Below are 19597 nucleotides of genomic sequence, written 5' to 3'. Positions count from 1 at the left end.
CCTAGATGTATGGCCTAATGTATGGTCTATTGTATGGCTGGAGGCCTAGATGCATGGCCTAATGTATGGCCTATTGTATGGCTGGAGCACTAGATGTATGACCTAATATATGGCCTATTGTACGGCTGGAGCACTAGATGTATGACCTATTGTATGGCCTATTGTATGGCTGGAGCACTAGATGTATGACCTAATATATGGCCTATTGTACGGCTGGAGCACTAGATGTATGGCCTAATGTATTTTCTATTGTATGGCTGGAGGCCTAGATGTATGGCCTAGTGTATGGCCTATTGTATGGCTGGAGCACTAGATGTACAGCCTATTGTATGGCTGGAGGCCTAGAGGTATGACCTAATGTATGGCCTATTGTACGGCTGGAGCACTAGATGTATGACCTAATGTATGGCCTATTGTACGGCTGGAGCACTAGATGTATGGCCTAATGTATGGCCTATTGTACGGCTGGAGCACTAGATGTATGACCTAATGTATGGCCTATTGTATGGCTGGAGGACTAGATATATGACCTAATGTATGGCTGGAGCACTAGATGTATGGCCTAATGTATGACCTAATGTATGGCTGGAGCACTAGATGTATGGCCTAATGTATGGCCTAATGTATGGCCTATTGTATGGCTGGAGGCCTAGAGGTATGACCTAATGTATGGCCTATTGTATGGCTGGAGCACTAGATGTATGGCCTAATGTATGGCCTATTGTATGGCTGGAGGCCTAGATGCATGGCCTAATGTATGGCCTATTGTATGGCTGGAGGACTAGATGTATGGCCTAATGTATGGCCTATTGTATGGCTGGAGCACTAGATGTATGACCTAATGTATGGTCTATTGTATGGCTGGAGCACTAGAGGTATGACCTAATGTATGGCCTATTGTATGGCTGGAGGACTAGATATATGACCTAATGTATGGTCTATTGTATGGCTGGAGGCCTAGATGTATGACCTAATGTATGGCCTATAGCTTTAGCTGGCCAGTCCTACATGGCCACATGGGCTTTAGGGGCAGGTGACAAAGACATCAGTGTCCCTATCAGCGGGCACGGACATCAATGTACTTTCAGTCCATATCGCGTCTTGTCCATCTTTCTTACTCTTTTGTCCTCCTTCTTACCTGACTCCTGCCCATTTCCTTGCTGACTATTAAAGGACCAGGTCGCTCCCTCTCTAATCTTACCAGCCAATCCCTGTTGTCCAGAACATATATAAAGTGGCTCTGCCGTGCACCATTGATGGTTCCTAGCTTGGTAGCTCCTGTGAGGGTGTTTGGCTTCTGTATTTCTTGGTGTCTCCGTATTTTGACCCTTGCCTTAGCTTGATTCTAACTCCATGTGACTATGACCTTGTTCTCCTGATCTCCCGTTACTGACCTTGGGTTTCCCCTGACGTTTGAGGCTGTTCTGCCCACCCTGACCTTCTGCCTGGTTTGTGACTAACTGGATTCTGTCAGCCCATACAAAGAATATGAGAGGACCTCACCAGATTTGTTTCCCAGACCCCGGTGTATAAAAAGTAGGGGTCCAGAGGAGGTGAGTATTAATAATATAGTTATACTTGTCTCACCACTCCTGGCATCCTTGCGGCATCTCGTGGTTTCTTGGTGTCCTCTTCTGGCCTCTGACTGATGTCACCTGCCGCAGGGTCATCTCACAGGCCTGTGATTGGGGCACATGACATCAGTCAGAAGCCAGAAGAGGCCTGAAGATAACACTGGGGACCTCTGGACACCCAGGACAGGTGAGACAAGGTGAGTCACTTTTACTCATCTCCCCCTGAGCCTCCATTTATTATACTCTGGGGTCTCCTCCGATAAGTATTACATATTAGTGCTTCATGGGTGGTGAACCCTGTAAGGTTTGGGTTTGGTTGAACCCAAAACATTTAGAAAATTTAAACTGGCTGTAACCAAAATTGAATTGTTCATCCCTACTAGAGATGAGCGAACACTAAAATGTTCGAGGTTCGAAATTCGATTCGAACAGCCGCTCACTGTTCGAGTGTTCGAATGGGTTTCGAACCCCATTATAGTCTATGGGGAACATAAACTCGTTAAGGGGGAAACCCAAATTCGTGTCTGGAGGGTCACCAAGTCCACTATGACACCCCAGGAAATGATACCAACACCCTGGAATGACACTGGGACAGCAGGGGAAGCATGTCTGGGGGCATAAAAGTCACTTTATTTCATGGAAATCCCTGTCAGTTTGCGATTTTCGCAAGCTAACTTTTCCCCATAGAAATGCATTGGCCAGTGCTGATTGGCCAGAGTACGGAACTCGACCAATCAGCGCTGGCTCTGCTGGAGGAGGCGGAGTCTAAGATCGCTCCACACCAGTCTCCATTCAGGTCCGACCTTAGACTCCGCCTCCTCCGGCAGAGCCAGCGCTGATTGGCCGAAGGCTGGCCAATGCATTCCTATGCGAATGCAGAGACTTAGCAGTGCTGAGTCAGTTTTGCTCAACTACACATCTGATGCACACTCGGCACTGCTACATCAGATGTAGCAATCTGATGTAGCAGAGCCGAGGGTGCACTAGAACCCCTGTGCAAACTCAGTTCACGCTAATAGAATGCATTGGCCAGCGCTGATTGGCCAATGCATTCTATTAGCCCGATGAAGTAGAGCTGAATGTGTGTGCTAAGCACACTCATTCAGCACTGCTTCATCACGCCAATACAATGCATTAGCCAGTGCTGATTGGCCAGAGTACGGAATTCGGCCAATCAGCGCTGGCTCTGCTGGAGGAGGCGGAGTCTAAGGTCGGACCTGAATGGAGACTGGTGTGGAGCGATCTTAGACTCCGCCTCCTCCAGCAGAGCCAGCGCTGATTGGCCGAATTCCGTACTCTGGCCAATCAGCGCTGGCCAATGCATTCTATTAGCCCGATGAAGTAGAGCTGAATGTGTGTGCTAAGCACACACATTCAGCACTGCTTCATCGGGCTAATAGAATGCATTGGCCAGCGCTGATTGGCCGAATTCCGTACTCTGGCCAATCAGCACTGGCTAATGCATTGTATTGGCGTGATGAAGCAGTGCTGAATGTGTGTGCTTAGCACACACATTCAGCTCTACTTCATCGGGCTAATAGAATGCATTGGCCAATCAGCGCTGGCCAATGCATTCTATTAGCGTGAACTGAGTTTGCACAGGGGTTCTAGTGCACTCTCGGCTCTGCTACATCAGATTGCTACATCTGATGTAGCAGTGCCGAGTGTGCATCAGATGTGTAGTTGAGCAAAACTGACTCAGCACTGCTAAGTCTCTGCATTCGCATAGGAATGCATTGGCCAGCCTTCGGCCAATCAGCGCTGGCTCTGCCGGAGGAGGCGGAGTCTAAGGTCGGACCTGAATGGAGACTGGTGTGGAGCGATCTTAGACTCCGCCTCCTCCAGCAGAGCCAGCGCTGATTGGTCGAGTTCCGTACTCTGGCCAATCAGCGCTGGCCAATGCATTCTATTAGCCCGATGAAGTAGAGCTGAATGTGTGTGCTTAGCACACACATTCAGCTCTACTTCATCAGGCTAATAGAATACATTGGCCAATCAGCGCTGGCCAATGCATTCTATTAGCTTGATGAAGCAGAGTGTGCACAAGGGTTCAAGCGCACCCTCGGCTCTGATGTAGCAGAGCTGAGGGTGCACAAGGGTTCAAGTGCACCCTCGGCTCTCCTACATCAGAGCCGAGGGTGCGCTTGAACCCTTGTGCAGCCTCGGCTCTGCTACATCAGAGCCGAGGGTGCGCTTGAACCCTTGTGCACACTCTGCTTCATCAAGCTAATAGAATGCATTGGCCAGCACTGATTGGCCAGAGTACGGAATTCGGCCAATCAGCGCTGGCCAATGCATCCCTATGGGAAAAAGTTTATCTCACAAAAATCACAATTACACACCCGATAGAGCCCCAAAAAGTTATTTTTAATAACATTCCCCCCTAAATAAAGGTTATCCCTAGCTATCCCTGCCTGTACAGCTATCCCTGTCTCATAGTCACAAAGTTCACATTCTCATATGACCCGGATTTGAAATCCACTATTCGTCTAAAATGGAGGTCACCTGATTTCGGCAGCCAATGACTTTTTCCAATTTTTTTCAATGCCCCCGGTGTCGTAGTTCCTGTCCCACCTCCCCTGCGCTGTTATTGGTGCAAAAAAAGCGCCAGGGAAGGTGGGAGGGGAATCGAATTTTGGCGCACTTTACCACGCGGTGTTCGATTCGATTCGAACATGGCGAACACCCTGATATCCGATCGAACATGTGTTCGATAGAACACTGTTCGCTCATCTCTAATCCCTACCTATGAACTTAGCTCATACTTGACCACTGTCTTGCCTGACCCCTGGTGATTTGGCCAGCTGCCACCTGTACTGAGACCACACCAAGAGGTAGCAACCCAGTAGTCTCCCTGCAGAAACGTCCAGATCCCTGTAACAGGCTTAAAGAGTTACCAGTTACTTAGACAACTCCTTTGGTAGTAGCCCAAAGTCAAGCCGGTTAGATGGTACAATGGGTCCACAACTCATTGTTCAATGATCTGAATAGATGTGGAACCATAGATGTGATGTCTTCTCTCCAGAACTGAAACCATTGTTGTTTTTGATATTTTCCCCAGGAGACCCTTCATGTAGACCTGCAATAAACATGGCAAGAACCGGCAAGATTGTGAAGTCCGCGGGGCAGTCTCTGAGCCTGGAGTGTCTGGTGCAGCTCTGTGAGCCGGGATTACCCAATGTTACTTGGTGTAAGATTACCGGAGACCGGTGTGACCCTGTAAGAACCGGAGACGGGATCTCCACAAGTATGGAGGAGCCCAGAGAATATAACACTGTGCATGTTCTGAAGTTTGACTCCGTACAAATAAACAACACCGGATATTATCAATGTAAAGCCGTCCATAAGAACCAACAAATAGTGGGCGGCACAGTACAGGTCAATATATCCGGTGAGTGTCGATGGGTTTCATGGGAGTCCTGGAATTTTTAATTTTTTATCATCTTAGCCAATTCTGTCCAATCAACTGATAACAAAATGTCAAATATTTGTGTTTGGGTCCCATACCTGACACCCCACCAATTGGTTGTTCTCACGGGAACACAGAGAACGGAGCTAGGGTTAATATGAATGGGAACCCTACCTGGTCACAACACGAAGAAAGGACTTGAAAGAAGATGGCTTTGTACGTTGCAGCATCCAGTAGAAGAATGTAGGACCATTGGGGGTATTACTTGCTGATGGTTGGGCTCTGGGTGACTCTCGTGGTTCCACTAATCCTTGGGTAATCCATAGGGGCTGGTGGAAAGGTGTTGGGGAACCTGTGGTGTGGATGTTGATGGTGCTAGCTTCCTCCTGACACTCCCATTAGTATGTTACCTACGTGATGGTGTATGGCATGCCCTTGGTTTAGGAGCAGGATTGAGGACAGTTGTAAACATGTAAAAACTCATGAAGTAAGCCAGATGAACAACAGAATGACAATCTTTCATAAAATGGAGGCAAAAACTTGAATACCACTGGGCCGGAGATGGGTATTGGAAATGATTCTCCTTGGGGTCCATCAGTGTCTGTCTAATTCCAGAGGTTCATAGTCCTGGCTGTAGATGTCAGTTTCATCCAAAAATTCAGAGTCAGATCAAAGCATGGGCAGGGCTAACGTTCATCTCCGTCTTGACTACTATATTGACCCTGACTGGTAGGTCTAACCAGGTCACCCCAGCTCCTGATGATGGGTGGCTTAGACTTGTCTCCTCCTCATCACTAGAATGATCCATGGTCAAGGGATGTACTATCTACCCTTCTCCAGCTACATTGGTATAGTCAACGTAAGGTGTTCACAGAATAAAACATGTTAAAGTGAAAATCTCAGTTGAATATTTGACAAGTCCTTTATGTAGTGGTCCAGTTCGGACAATACACCTGGGAACTGCTGGTTTTATGGGACTGATCATTGGTCACCTATCCTCAGGATAAGTCCTCAGTTGTAGTTCCTTGGGGGTCTGACATCTGGCTCCTTCAACAAGGCTGCAATGTTCGTCACAGTGCCATACATTGTATAGTGGCCGTACTTGGTATTACGGCTCAGCCCCATTCACTTAAATAGAACTGAGCTGCCAACAGGTCACATGACCCGTGAAGTGCTCCTGTGTTGAATAGCTTACGGGTGGGGGTGTTGGGTATCTGCCCCCCCCAATCTAATATTGATGACTTATCCTAAGTGTGTGAATGAGGATGTGAAATGTTATATTTCTCTTTTTTGTTGCTACAGGTTAATTTCATTTTGTTTCATTTCCAGGAGAAAGTTCGGTGGAAAATGTTACAGCAATAAACAAGACTCAGCCAGGTAATCCTTTATTCTATAGCAAATATGTCCAGAGAATTTGGGGGATTTTAGAACAGTTTCTGGAAATTCCCTCAAGGGAAAATAATTTTTTAAGCACCAAATTTAAGGAAGTTTTCACCCAAATGTAACTTGTAATTCCTCCTCTTCACCTGCTGGATTGTTGGGTTATAAGAAGACATATAATGAATTGTGATTGAGATCTTCCACATTAGTCTAGGAGAAATTAAGCATGGGTGGAGCTTCTGAAAAACTCAAGTCCTAAAGTCCTGTCCATATACAGCCAGACCCTGTCAGCTGGAGGAGGTCGGGCAACACGTTGACCAAATTAGATAGTAATTGAGTCTTTTCAGATCCTAGAGTTATAAGAGGACATATAATAAATTGTGAAATCTCTCATGATGTGAGAAAGAAAGACTAAGCATGGGCGGGGTCTGCAAAATACCTATATTATATCCTAAAGCCCATTCCACATGGGCCTTCAACAGTCAGACCCTATAAGTATCTGTTGTGACATTGTCTGTCTGGATAGAAATCGGGTATTTTCAGATCCTGAAACTGAGATACAGTGAGAGAAAGAGAGAGACGAATAGTCTAAGCATGGGCGGGGCTTGTGAAGTATCTAAGTTGATGGGTCCTAAAGCCCTGTCCATATGAGTCAGACCCCATCAGGTGTAAGAGGTCTCCACATTGATAGCACTAGAGTTTTTTACAACTATAAGAATACATATAGTAATTTGTGATTAGATTACCATGAGACGTCCCATTTATATAGATAGATAAAGAGAGATATAGACTAAGCATGGGCGGGGCTTGCTGGGTCCTAATGCCTTGTCCATATAGTCCTTGGTACAGTCAAACCTTCTCAGGTGTTAGAGACCTTTAGAGACATTGTCCACATTGATAGTAACAAAGGTTTTCCGAAAAATTTTTGTAGTAAGTCTAAGAGTTCATATATGTGAGGGTAAAGTCCTGCACAGTTCAGTATAAGACCAGCGGACCCCCGGCAGACCCCATTATAGTAACTGCTTTTTAGGGGCTGGGCTCTCCGTCTATTGGATCCCAATGCTATTGTTAACCTAGCGTCAGTCAGAAACGTGGCCCAAAGCCGAGTCCACCACAACTGCAGGAAGTCACGGGGAAATCCTTAAGATTTTTCTTGTTACAATTTTTTAAAAAAATTTTTAAAAAAACTTTTCATCTTATTTTCAGGAGATATCACAGATTCTACAGATAAGATACAGCCCTACACATTACTATTATACGTCGTGTCCTCTATGGGGGGAGTCTGCGTCCTTATTATCACCATTAGCCTTCTGGTGTACTGCCAAAGGCTGGTGAAAGGTGAGTTATTGTCAGTGTGTCATTATCCTGTACCCCAAGTATCAGCCTGTCATTACCCCGTACCCCGAGTGTCAGCCTGTCATTACCCCGTACCCCGAGTGTCGGCCTGTCATTACCCCGTACCCCGAGTGTCGGCCTGTCATTACCCCGTACCCCGAGTGTCGGCCTGTCATTATCCCGTACCCCGAGTGTCGGCCTGTCATTACCATGTACCCCGAGTGTCGGCCTGTCATTACCCCGTACCCCGAGTGTCGGCCTGTCATTATCCCGTACCCCGAGTGTCGGCCTGTCATTACCCCGTACCCCGAGTGTCGGCCTGTCATTACCCCGTACCCCGAGTGTCGGCCTGTCATTACCCCGTACCCCGAGTGTCGGCCTGTCATTACCCCGTACCCCGAGTGTCGGCCTGTCATTACCCCGTACCCCGAGTGTCGGCCTGTCATTACCCCGTACCCCGAGTGTCGGCCTGTCATTACCCCGTACCCCGAGTGTCGGCCTGTCATTACCCCGTACCCCGAGTATCGGCCTGTCATTACCCCGTACCCCGAGTATCGGCCTGTCATTACCCCGTACCCCGAGTATCGGCCTGTCATTACCCCGTACCCCGAGTATCGGCCTGTCATTATCCCGTACCCCGAGTATCAGCCGGTCATTATCCTGTACCCCAAGTATTAGCATCAAATTTTTATTAATTAATTTTACTTTTAATAAAAGAACAAATAATAAAAAATGTAAATAACTGCACCAGACACACAATGTGCGAATTCAGTCCTAGGAACTGGTGATATCTGTGTATAATGTAAAGCACCTGGATACAATCACTCTGGATCCCACCTATAATATATAATCTCTCTTATAATATATAATCCCCCCTATAATATAATATATAATCCCCCCTATAATATAATATATAATCCCTCTTATAATATAATATATAATCCGTCTTGTTATTCCTTTCATTGAAAGATAAATCTGACAATAATGTATTTTTACCATTTCTTTACAGCCAAGTTCTGGTGTCAGGACCCGGCCCGCACCGCAGAGGTCAGTGACGCCGCTATTATCACAGCTCAGACATGTTTAATGTTCTCCTCGATTAGTCCTATAAATATTCACATGTTCTTATTTCTTCAGCTTCAATTTGTAGCCGGACCAGGAAGTCCAAAGAAGTGTCCGCAGACAACACAAGGCAGCCCAGCCGTGACCACTGAGGTCACATATGACAATGCCCATTTGGGTTACAAGTCCAGCACAAAGAGAGTTTCCCATCCCGATGAAGAAGACTCCATTGTCTATGCCGATCTAAACCACAACGCCAAGAGGACAGGTTTACAGTTGGAGGATGATTGTGAGGTGGAATACGCCACCGTACACCTGAGCGAGTCCAGAAAGCATGATCTGTGATAAGAAGAAGACATGGTCAGCTCTGACTGCTTTACATAATACAGACTTACGTCCATCTAGGCCATCTTCAGGTCAGAGATATTCTTTGGAAAGTCTACAAAGGTCCACCATAACTGACCATCTGTAGGTCTCTTCCACCAGTACTCATAGATATAAGAACGATACTGGCAGATGCCAACCTCAAGACATGAATTCTCCAGGACCATCAGAACATCCAATGGTCTACACGTCTTGTAGGACCTTCTGAACTTCTGATGATTATGACAAATTCATGGTCCTACAACTTGTTGAATTACACTGAGAAAAATAACAGGAACGATCCTACGATTGTACGTTGATGATTGAGAATCAGTTGACTCTTAAGAGTTCTAGAAATCTTCTGTTAGATATCAGGACCAAAGTTTCTCAAGTCAAGCTCTGACATGTCTTAGAATTTTCTAACAGCAAATGATAGATCAGGTCTCAGCTTCTTGGTAGGAGATAAAGGTGCTACTTTAAGAGGTTCTCTTGGGATGTTCTCTGAGTTGGGGCCTTCACCAATTTCCAAAATAATGGGGCTGAATATCTGAGTTAGCGCTAGCTTTGAAGACCACTGATATTACTGTAGACTTCTTACCTTTGAAATCAATATTTCTTCTGAAAAGATGACCCGAAGCCCCCAAAAACGTCTTAAAGGAGGTTAGGAACATCATTTTGGAAATTGGCCCCATTGGTATCACAAAAGGTGGGGCCTTCAGCTGATGGACCCTATCAATGTAAGGCTGGGGGTTAGATCCTAAATTCCCACCCATGTTTTCTTGTGTCTTTCTGGAATTACAGACAATGAATGTAAAGAGTAAAACCTACCAATGGTCCAAAAATCTGTATTACATATCAACCCCCAACTTTAATTTCGAGGGCCACCCTTAGTTTACACGTGACATCACTATCATGTTCCTGCTACGAGGGGTGACATTTTAAAGATTTAGGATACAGGTTTGCCAAAAGCTTTATAAGGCTCTTACTTTTTTAGAGACATGACCACAAAGATTTATAGTGGTTTGGCCTAGCGCCTGACTCCAGTGTGTGGCCCACGTCACCACACCTCACTACGGTGTGACTTAGTAGTGGCCGAGTAGCGGTAGGGGGATGGTTTTCCCCACTAGTCTCCTTTGTTGAGGTCCATTATGAATCCTGTGGTCCATGTGGTCTTGATGGGGTAAAGAAAGCCTCAGGAGTTTATCCCCCGCCTCCACTTTAATAATCCAGTCTTGTTTTTGTAAGATTATTTGCTACCATGCTATATGCTGCTCAATATCTCTCACGTAATGTCCCCAGTGGGGACCACCCATAGCCAGGGGCCTCATTGCCTGACCCTTCTTCCTCTGGAGACTATATCTAGCACACATCACTGATATATACTGTATATATACACAATATATAATTATTCCTCTACCCAGTAAGATAATGAATGATGTTAATGTAAAATTATTGCACATTACAGACCCGTCTATTAAAAGGTATTCATGACTTTGAGGTTTTTGTAACCACCCCGAAAGATTTTAGGAATGGTCCTAGACCAGATATTGATGGCCTATCCTAATGATAAACAATCCAGGTCAGATCAGTGGGGAGCCGACAACTAGCACAACCGCCTATCAGCTGCAATGGCTGGTGTATCTGCACAGTGTACAGAGCAGGAGGCAGACAGCGCTGTACCCGGGAACAACCACTACATAGTGTACGGAGCAGAAGGCAGACAGCTCTGTACCCCGGCACAGCCACTACACAGTGTACGGAGCAGAAGGCAGACAGCTCTGTACCCCGGCACAACCACTACACAGTGTACGGAGCAGGAGGCAGACAGCTCTGTACCCCGGAACAGCCTCAAGACAGTGTACAGAGCAGGAAGCAGACAGCGCTGTACCCGGGAACAACCACTACATAGTGTACGGAGCAGAAGGCAGACAGCTCTGTACCCCGGCACAGCCACTACACAGTGTACGGAGCAGAAGGCAGACAGCTCTGTACCCCGGCACAGCCACTACACAGTGTACGGAGCAGAAGGCAGACAGCTCTGTACCCCGGCACAGCCACTACACAGTGTACGGAGCAGAAGGCAGACAGCTCTGTACCCCGGCACAACCACTACACAGTGTACGGAGCAGGAGGCAGACAGCTCTGTACCCCGGCACAGCCTCAAGACAGTGTACAGAGCAGGAAGGAGACAGAGCTGTACCCCAGCACAACCAATACACAGTGTACAGAGCAGGAGGCAGACAGCTCTGCACCCCGGCACAGCCACTACACAGTGTATGGAGCAGGAGGCAGACAGCTCTGCACCTCGGCACAGCCACTACACAGTGTACGGAGCAGGAGGCAGACAGCTCTGCACCTCGGCACAGCCACTACACAGTGTACGGAGCAGGAGGCAGACAGCTCTGTACCCCAGCACAACCACTACACAGTGTATGGAGCAGGAGGCAGACAGCTCTGTACCCCGGCACAACCACTACACAGTGTATGGAGCAGGAGGCAGACAGCTCTGTACCCGGGAACAATCACTACACAGTGTATGGAGCAGGAGGCAGACAGCTCTCTACCCCAGAACAACCAATACACAGTGTATGGAGCAGGAGACAGACAGCTCTGTATACTGGCACAGCCACTACACAGTGTACAGAGCAGGAAGCAGACATCTCTGTACCCCGGTACAACCACTACACAGTGTACAGAGCAGGAGGCGGACAGCTCCGTACCCCGACACAGCCTCTAGACAGTGTACAGAGCAGGAAGCAGACAGCTCTGTACCCTGGTACAACCACTACACAGTGTACGGAGCAGAAGACAGACAGCTCTGTACCCCGGCACAACCACTACACACTGTACGGAGCAGGAGGCAGACAGCTCTGTACCCTGGCACAATCAATACACAGTGTATGGAGCAGGAGGTAGACAGCTCTGTACTCCGACAAAGCCTCTAGACAGTGTAAAGAACAGGAAGCAGACTGCTCTGTACCCCGGCACAGCCACTACACAGTGTATGGAGCAGGAGGCAGACAGCTCTGTACCCCGGCACAGCCACTACACAGTGTATGGAGCAGGAGGCAGACAGCTCTGTACCCCGGCACAGCCACTACACAGTGTATGGAGCAGGAGGCAGACAGCTCTGTACCCCGGCACAGCCACTACACAGTGTATGGAGCAGGAGGCAGACAGCTCTGTACCCCGGCACAGCCACTACACAGTGTACGGAGCAGGAGGTAGACAGCTCTGTACCCCGGCACAGCCACTACACAGTGTACGGAGCAGGAGGTAGACAGCTCTGTACCCCGGCACAGCCACTACACAGTGTACGGAGCAGGAGGCAGACAGCTCTGTACCCCGGCACAGCCACTACACAGTGTACGGAGCAGAAGGCAGACAGCTCTGTACCCCGGCACAGCCACTACACAGTGTATGGAGCAGGAGGCAGACAGCTCTGTACCCCGGCACAACCACTACACAGTGTATGGAGCAGGAGGCAGACAGCTCTTTACCCCGGCACAACCACTACACAGTGTATGGAGCAGAAGGCAGACAGCTCTGTACCCCGGCACAGCCACTACACAGTGTATGGAGCAGGAGGCAGACAGCTCTGTACCCCGGCACAGCCACTACACAGTGTACGGAGCAGGAGGCAGACAGCTCTGTACCCCGGCACAGCCACTACACAGTGTACGGAGTAGAAGGCAGACAGCTCTGTACCCCGGCACAGCCACTACACAGTGTACGGAGTAGAAGGCAGACAGCTCTTTTCCCCCAGCACAGCCACTATACAGTGTACAGGGGCATCTGCTTTACTAAACTTGTAGGAAAGATCGGGAAACTGTTTTGTGGTTGGACATATGGGGGACATGTAATAGAATGGGGCTGAGCTGTAGAATAACCATCTGACCGAAATGGGGCTGAGCTACAGCATGACCATGTGACCAGATTGAGCTGCAGCGTGACCAGAATGAGCTGCAGCATGGCATGTGACCAGCAGATGTGATGTCACTTCCTGAGAAGAAGAAGTGGACCTCAGTAACAACTCCGGATGTATAACCCCTTTAAGTGAAGTGCTACCGGCGTTATTGGCAGCAGGTGACAACTGTTTCATCGGAACGACTCCCTGCTACAGGAACGGGGATCGAAGTATCTATATCTATATTTTACAGGGATCTATATCTTATGTGACTGTGACCCCTTTACTATGGACACACCCCATTGCTGAGCACACGCCTTCTTTGTGCTGTGACATATAGATCCCGTGTCATGCATAACATATCCTGGAGATTTGCCCTCTCCTCTGGGATATCTGGAGGTCAATGCTTTTTGTCGGATCCTCCAAGGTGTTTCGGTAGAGTTGGCATGTACGGGTCACACAGAGGGAAGGGGCTTTCTCTGGTTATCACCCCTGACATGAGCCCAGGGTGCTGATGGTTTCCAGGGTGAATCTACAATTGTCCTCACATTTCCCTTGTAGCCCCGGAGAAGTCACCGACACTAATTGGCCTTTCACTAATCCCATAAAAGCTGGAAGTTCTGAGATGATAAAAATGTTTATTAGAAAACTTAGAAATTCTGATCTCATATTGGGAGGAATTCATTTATATGTGGGAATAATCAAAAGCAACAAGTCCCAGCGAAAAGGGCCAATAAAAGGTCATAGAACTAATCTGGGTCATGTCTGGAGGTCGGAAGCTTGGACGCCCGGGGTCACTGCAAGAGAAGTGTCCGGAGATTTAGGCGACCACATTGGAAAGACTATATAATAATATATAAATAATAGAGATAATAGTAATAGTGACACTAGTGATATCGGAGACTCTCGCACGTTATAGAATCAGACACAAGTATCAGGCAGCTGCTACTCCTTCAGCTCTTCCTTATCTACAATAATTCTTTGTATGATACATTGTAACAAACTATCAGCACGAGATAGAACTGTCTGCTGTATACAGTATCTACCCAACAGGGATTATTAGTGTGAACAGCACATAGGTCACATGAACCAGGGGAGCGCGGGCGAAGGGAGTATTTGGGTCCTCTGCAGGGCTCCCGCTTTGTGTGGGCTCTTGGGCAACTGAGCTTGAGCGCGGGTACAGCCTGATCCTCTAAAAGCTGCGACTGCAAAGCACCGAAATTAGGTAGTGATGATGCAGAGGAGTCACTGGCTGGAGTCATTGTGGGTCTTACATAATATTCAACCTTTGCTATGTAAATGGACAAGGTATAATGTATAATGGTCTCTTCTGCCTCCCCCACCATAAAATGGTTTCTTCAGCCACACCCCAAACAATATAATGGCTTGTCCTCCCCCACATACAGTATAATGGTCTCTTCTGCCGCCCCCCACAATATAATGGTTTGTCCTCCCCGCATACAGTATAATGGTCTCTTCTGCCGTCCCCCACAATATAATGGCTTGTCCTCCCCGCATACAGTATAATGGTCTCTTCTGCCGCCCCCCACAATATAATGGCTTGTCCTCCCCGCATACAGTATAATGGTCTCTTCTGCCACCCCCCACAATATAATGGTTTGTCCTCCCCGCATACAGTATAATGGTTTCTTCTGCCTCCCCCACAATATAATGGTTTGTCCTCCCCCACATACAGTATAATGGTCTCTTCTGCCGTCCCCCACAATATAATGGCTTGTCCTCCCCGCATACAGTATAATGGTCTCTTCTGCCGCCCCCCACAATATAATGGTTTGTCCTCCCCGCATACAGTATAATGGTCTCTTCTGCCGTCCCCACAATATAATGGTTTGTCCTCCCCGCATACAGTATAATGGTCTCTTCTGCCGTCCCCCACAATATAATGGTTTGTCCTCCCCGCATACAGTATAATGGTCTCTTCTGCCGTCCCCCACAATATAATGGCTTGTCCTCCCCGCATACAGTATAATGGTCTCTTCTGCCGCCCCCCACAATATAATGGCTTGTCCTCCCCGCTTACAGTATAATGGTCTCTTCTGCCGCCCCCCACAATATAATGGTTTGTCCTCCCCGCATACAGTATAATGGTCTCTTCTGCCGTCCCCCACAATATAATGGTTTGTCCTCCCCGCATACAGTATAATGGTCTCTTCTGCCGTCCCCCACAATATAATGGTTTGTCCTCCCCGCATACAGTATAATGGTCTCTTCTGCCGCCCCCCACAATATAATGGTTTGTCCTCCCCGCATACAGTATAATGGTCTCTTCTGCCGCCCCCCACAATATAATGGTTTGTCCTCCCCGCTTACAGTATAATGGTCTCTTCTGCCGCCCCCCACAATATAATGGTTTGTCCTCCCCGCATACAGTATAATGGTCTCTTCTGCCGCCCCCCACAATATAATGGTTTGTCCTCCCCGCATACAGTATAATGGTCTCTTCTGCCGCCCCCCACAATATAATGGTTTGTCCTCCCCGCATACAGTATAATGGTCTCTTCTGCCGCCCCCCACAATATAATGGTTTGTCCTCCCCGCATACAGTATAATGGTCTCTTCTGCCGCCCCCCACAATATAATGGTTTGTCCTCCCCGCATACAGTATAATGGTCTCTTCTGCCGTCCCCCACAATATAATGGTTTGTCCTCCCCCACATACAGTATAATGGTCTCTTCTGCCGTCCCCCACAATATAATGGTTTGTCCTCCCCGCATACAGTATAATGGTCTCTTCTGCCGTCCCCCACAATATAATGGTTTGTCCTCCCCGCATACAGTATAATGGTCTCTTCTGCCGCCCCCCACAATATAATGGTTTGTCCTCCCCGCATACAGTATAATGGTCTCTTCTGCCGCCCCCCACAATATAATGGTTTGTCCTCCCCGCATACAGTATAATGGTCTCTTCTGCCGCCCCCCACAATATAATGGTTTGTCCTCCCCGCATACAGTATAATGGTCTCTTCTGCCGCCCCCCACAATATAATGGTTTGTCCTCCCCGCATACAGTATAATGGTCTCTTCTGCCGTCCCCCACAATATAATGGTTTGTCCTCCCCCACATACAGTATAATGGTCTCTTCTGCCGTCCCCCACAATATAATGGTTTGTCCTCCCCGCATACAGTATAATGGTCTCTTCTGCCGCCCCCCACAATATAATGGTTTGTCCTCCCCGCATACAGTATAATGGTCTCTTCTGCCGCCCCCCACAATATAATGGTTTGTCCTCCCCGCATACAGTATAATGGTCTCTTCTGCCGCCCCCCACAATATAATGGTTTGTCCTCCCCGCATACAGTATAATGGTCTCTTCTGCCGCCCCCCACAATATAATGGTTTGTCCTCCCCGCTTACAGTATAATGGTCTCTTCTGCCGCCCCCCACAATATAATGGTTTGTCCTCCCCGCATACAGTATAATGGTCTCTTCTGCCGCCCCCCACAATATAATGGTTTGTCCTCCCCGCATACAGTATAATGGTCTCTTCTGCCGCCCCCCACAATATAATGGTTTGTCCTCCCCGCATACAGTATAATGGTCTCTTCTGCCGCCCCCCACAATATAATGGTTTGTCCTCCCCGCATACAGTATAATGGTCTCTTCTGCCGCCCCCCACAATATAATGGTTTGTCCTCCCCGCATACAGTATAATGGTCTCTTCTGCCGCCCCCCACAATATAATGGTTTGTCCTCCCCGCTTACAGTATAATGGTCTCTTCTGCCGCCCCCCACAATATAATGGTTTGTCCTCCCCGCTTACAGTATAATGGTCTCTTCTGCCGCCCCCCACAATATAATGGTTTGTCCTTCCCGCATACAGTATAATGGTCTCTTCTGCCGCCCCCCACAATATAATGGTTTGTCCTCCCCGCATACAGTATAATGGTCTCTTCTGCCGCCCCCCACAATATAATGGTTTGTCCTCCCCGCATACAGTATAATGGTCTCTTCTGCCGTCCCCCACAATATAATGGTTTGTCCTCCCCCACATACAGTATAATGGTCTCTTCTGCCGTCCCCCACAATATAATGGTTTGTCCTCCCCGCATACAGTATAATGGTCTCTTCTGCCGCCCCCCACAATATAATGGTTTGTCCTCCCCGCATACAGTATAATGGTCTCTTCTGCCGCCCCCCACAATATAATGGTTTGTCCTCCCCTAATGTTGTATGCACCCATTTTATGCCCCAGATAAGAGGCGCCCACCAGTCGCTGATACGACCCCCCCCCCCTACATCAATAATGTCAGGACACAATGACTACGGCCGCCCATAGAGGGCAGATGTCCAGCAGGGTGTTATTATTTGTGCAATCGGCTGCCATGTCAGACAATGTTCATGCAGGATAAGCCAGCAGTGTAAATGAGGACTGTAGACTCCTCCATGTGGGCGGCCGGGGCGCTCGGCTCGCTGCTTTAGCTCTTCACACTTTCACTTGCCGCCCACTGCACCCAAAAAGTTCCTTTGATATTTAAGGGCAAGACAAGTGCAAGTCTTCAGGTCACGTCTTCACATCTCAGCCCTGGAAAATGTCTAAATCTATAAATACCAGCACCTAGATGAGCCCGTGCCGATGCAACACACCAAGATGGCAGCCAAGGGATCACTCCGTTCACAGCTATTCCCCCCGACTTCCCTGGACCTTTGGATTGATGACTTCTCCTTATGTGGGGTCTGACAGCAGCCATACTCCACCCATCAACTATTTAAAGTGGCAGCGCCATCCTTGCAGTCATGTGACATCCCAATCATCCATCACATGACCTGATCACGGCTCAGTCCCATTCAAGTGAATAGGCTGAGCTGCAATACCGAGCACAGCCACTATACAATGTACGGCGCTGTGTTTGGTAAGAACTGAAGAGGTCGCAGCAATCACATGAATGAGTGCAGGAAATCTGTCAGGCCCAAGATGAACATTTCGGATCTGTAATCCTTGAACATGTCGGTCCCTCCATTCGCAGACACTTCCTGCAGCTCGTCGCTCCTCTGGCGGAGACATGCAGGTCCTGGATTGGTTAGAAGGATAGAAGACTACTTTATTATATAAACAATCCCTTTAAATCCAATGCTGGCGAGTCCTTTTACATTGAAATATTAACTCCCCAAATTTGTAATTTTGCAGAAGCAAAAAAAAAAACAAAAAATCTGAGCCTGTCCCATGAGTCTATTTATAGCAGTGATACGATCCAGCACAGGAAGCCTTCATACCACCGCAGATGACTTGTAGGCAGTGTATACGGTATACGCAGGGTCTATGTCATATACCACTAAGTGCCCGAACTCCCTAGAGACAATAGATCTCCTGCACCGCTGCAGACGCTTTGCATCAATTACGTCAGGGCAATATTTTAACATCTGATTTGATGTTGAAAAGACCCTGCAGTGCGACTCTGGTCCCAATTCTGAGGGTCCCAGTGGCGCCCCCTACCCTTCCTCTTACCAATGACATCTACAACACCTATATATGTGACACTTATCCCTGCAGAACATTAGGAGAGAGCACGTGTGTGATTGTAGGACTGTACATGGCAGTATACGGTATGTGCACTATAGTGGCGGTTTTCTGTGTAGGGGTCCAGTGTGACTCTCTGCAGTAACTTACAGGGCGCACATCCCAGTATAATACATTCATCTTCGCAGAAAAATCTATAAAAACGATCTTGCGGTTCCTCTGCCGCCCCAGGGCGAGTCTGCTCTGTCATTAACGCCCATCAAAGAGCTAAATCCGAAGAGCTGAGGGTGTCTCCAGGGCGTAGGGCAGGGTGTATCTCAGCTCTGTGTATCTTAGCTCTTTCATGGCTGCAGATTACAGACTCGCCCCGGGCGCTGTATTTGGTTGTCCTTCTCTATATTTGGCTCTATACTATATGCTGTACTGTGACACAGCGTCTTATAGGCCCCGGCACTATCATGCGGCGTTACATTGCAGATCTGCAGACGTCTTTTCACCCTCTTTCGCCCCTTATATGATTTTAGGGTCTGGTTTTTGTTGTTTCATATCTAATAAAGGTCATGATATATTACATTATATACAAATCTCCTGAGAGCCTAGATAAATGCAGACTTTATGTGCACTGTATGGCAGTATACTCTATGTGCACTATAGTGGCAATCATCTATGTAGGAGACAATTATAACTATCTATATAGGAGACCATGTAACTTATACTTGAAGAGCAAAAGCGTAGGTGACTGTCAGGGCAACCTGTATGGGCACTATTTCACTGCTGGATAGTAAATATTACTTCTTAAATGTATATTTCACTGAAGGGGGATAGACCGTCCCCCTAAGAAGTATACGTTAAAACTTCACTTTTATTTTTGTTATTAAAACACCCAAAAACAGAAAGAAAAACTTTCTAAAAAAGCGTGGCCCACCATTGGTCCAATGCACACCTCAAGGAGTGACTATGTACATGGGAGGAACTCCTATAGGGTATTGCTTGTATATCCCCTACAGCTATCTCCCTGTATATTACCAGATAAAGTGGTCAGTGTAACACTTACACACTAGGCAGGATCCGTATAACGGCTCACCAGAC

General features: G+C 47.7%; 1 protein-coding gene across 1 annotated transcript; it reads left to right on the top strand.

The window, feature by feature from the left end:
* Nucleotides 1-4664: 4664 nt before the first annotated feature.
* LOC142189048 (B- and T-lymphocyte attenuator-like) lies at nucleotides 4665-9105 on the top strand. Its single transcript, XM_075262111.1, has 5 exons — nucleotides 4665-4965; nucleotides 6313-6360; nucleotides 7570-7701; nucleotides 8708-8745; nucleotides 8836-9105. The coding sequence occupies exons 1-5, from the start codon at nucleotides 4665-4667 to the stop codon at nucleotides 9103-9105; spliced, it is 789 nt and encodes a 262-aa protein (XP_075118212.1).
* Nucleotides 9106-19597: the final 10492 nt, after the last annotated feature.

Source organism: Leptodactylus fuscus, unplaced genomic scaffold, assembly GCF_031893055.1.
Source record: "Leptodactylus fuscus isolate aLepFus1 unplaced genomic scaffold, aLepFus1.hap2 HAP2_SCAFFOLD_98, whole genome shotgun sequence".
In the NCBI taxonomy this organism is placed as follows: domain Eukaryota; kingdom Metazoa; phylum Chordata; class Amphibia; order Anura; family Leptodactylidae; genus Leptodactylus; species Leptodactylus fuscus.
Note: the sequence above shows the minus strand (reverse complement) of the source record. Positions and strands in the feature narration are given on the sequence as shown.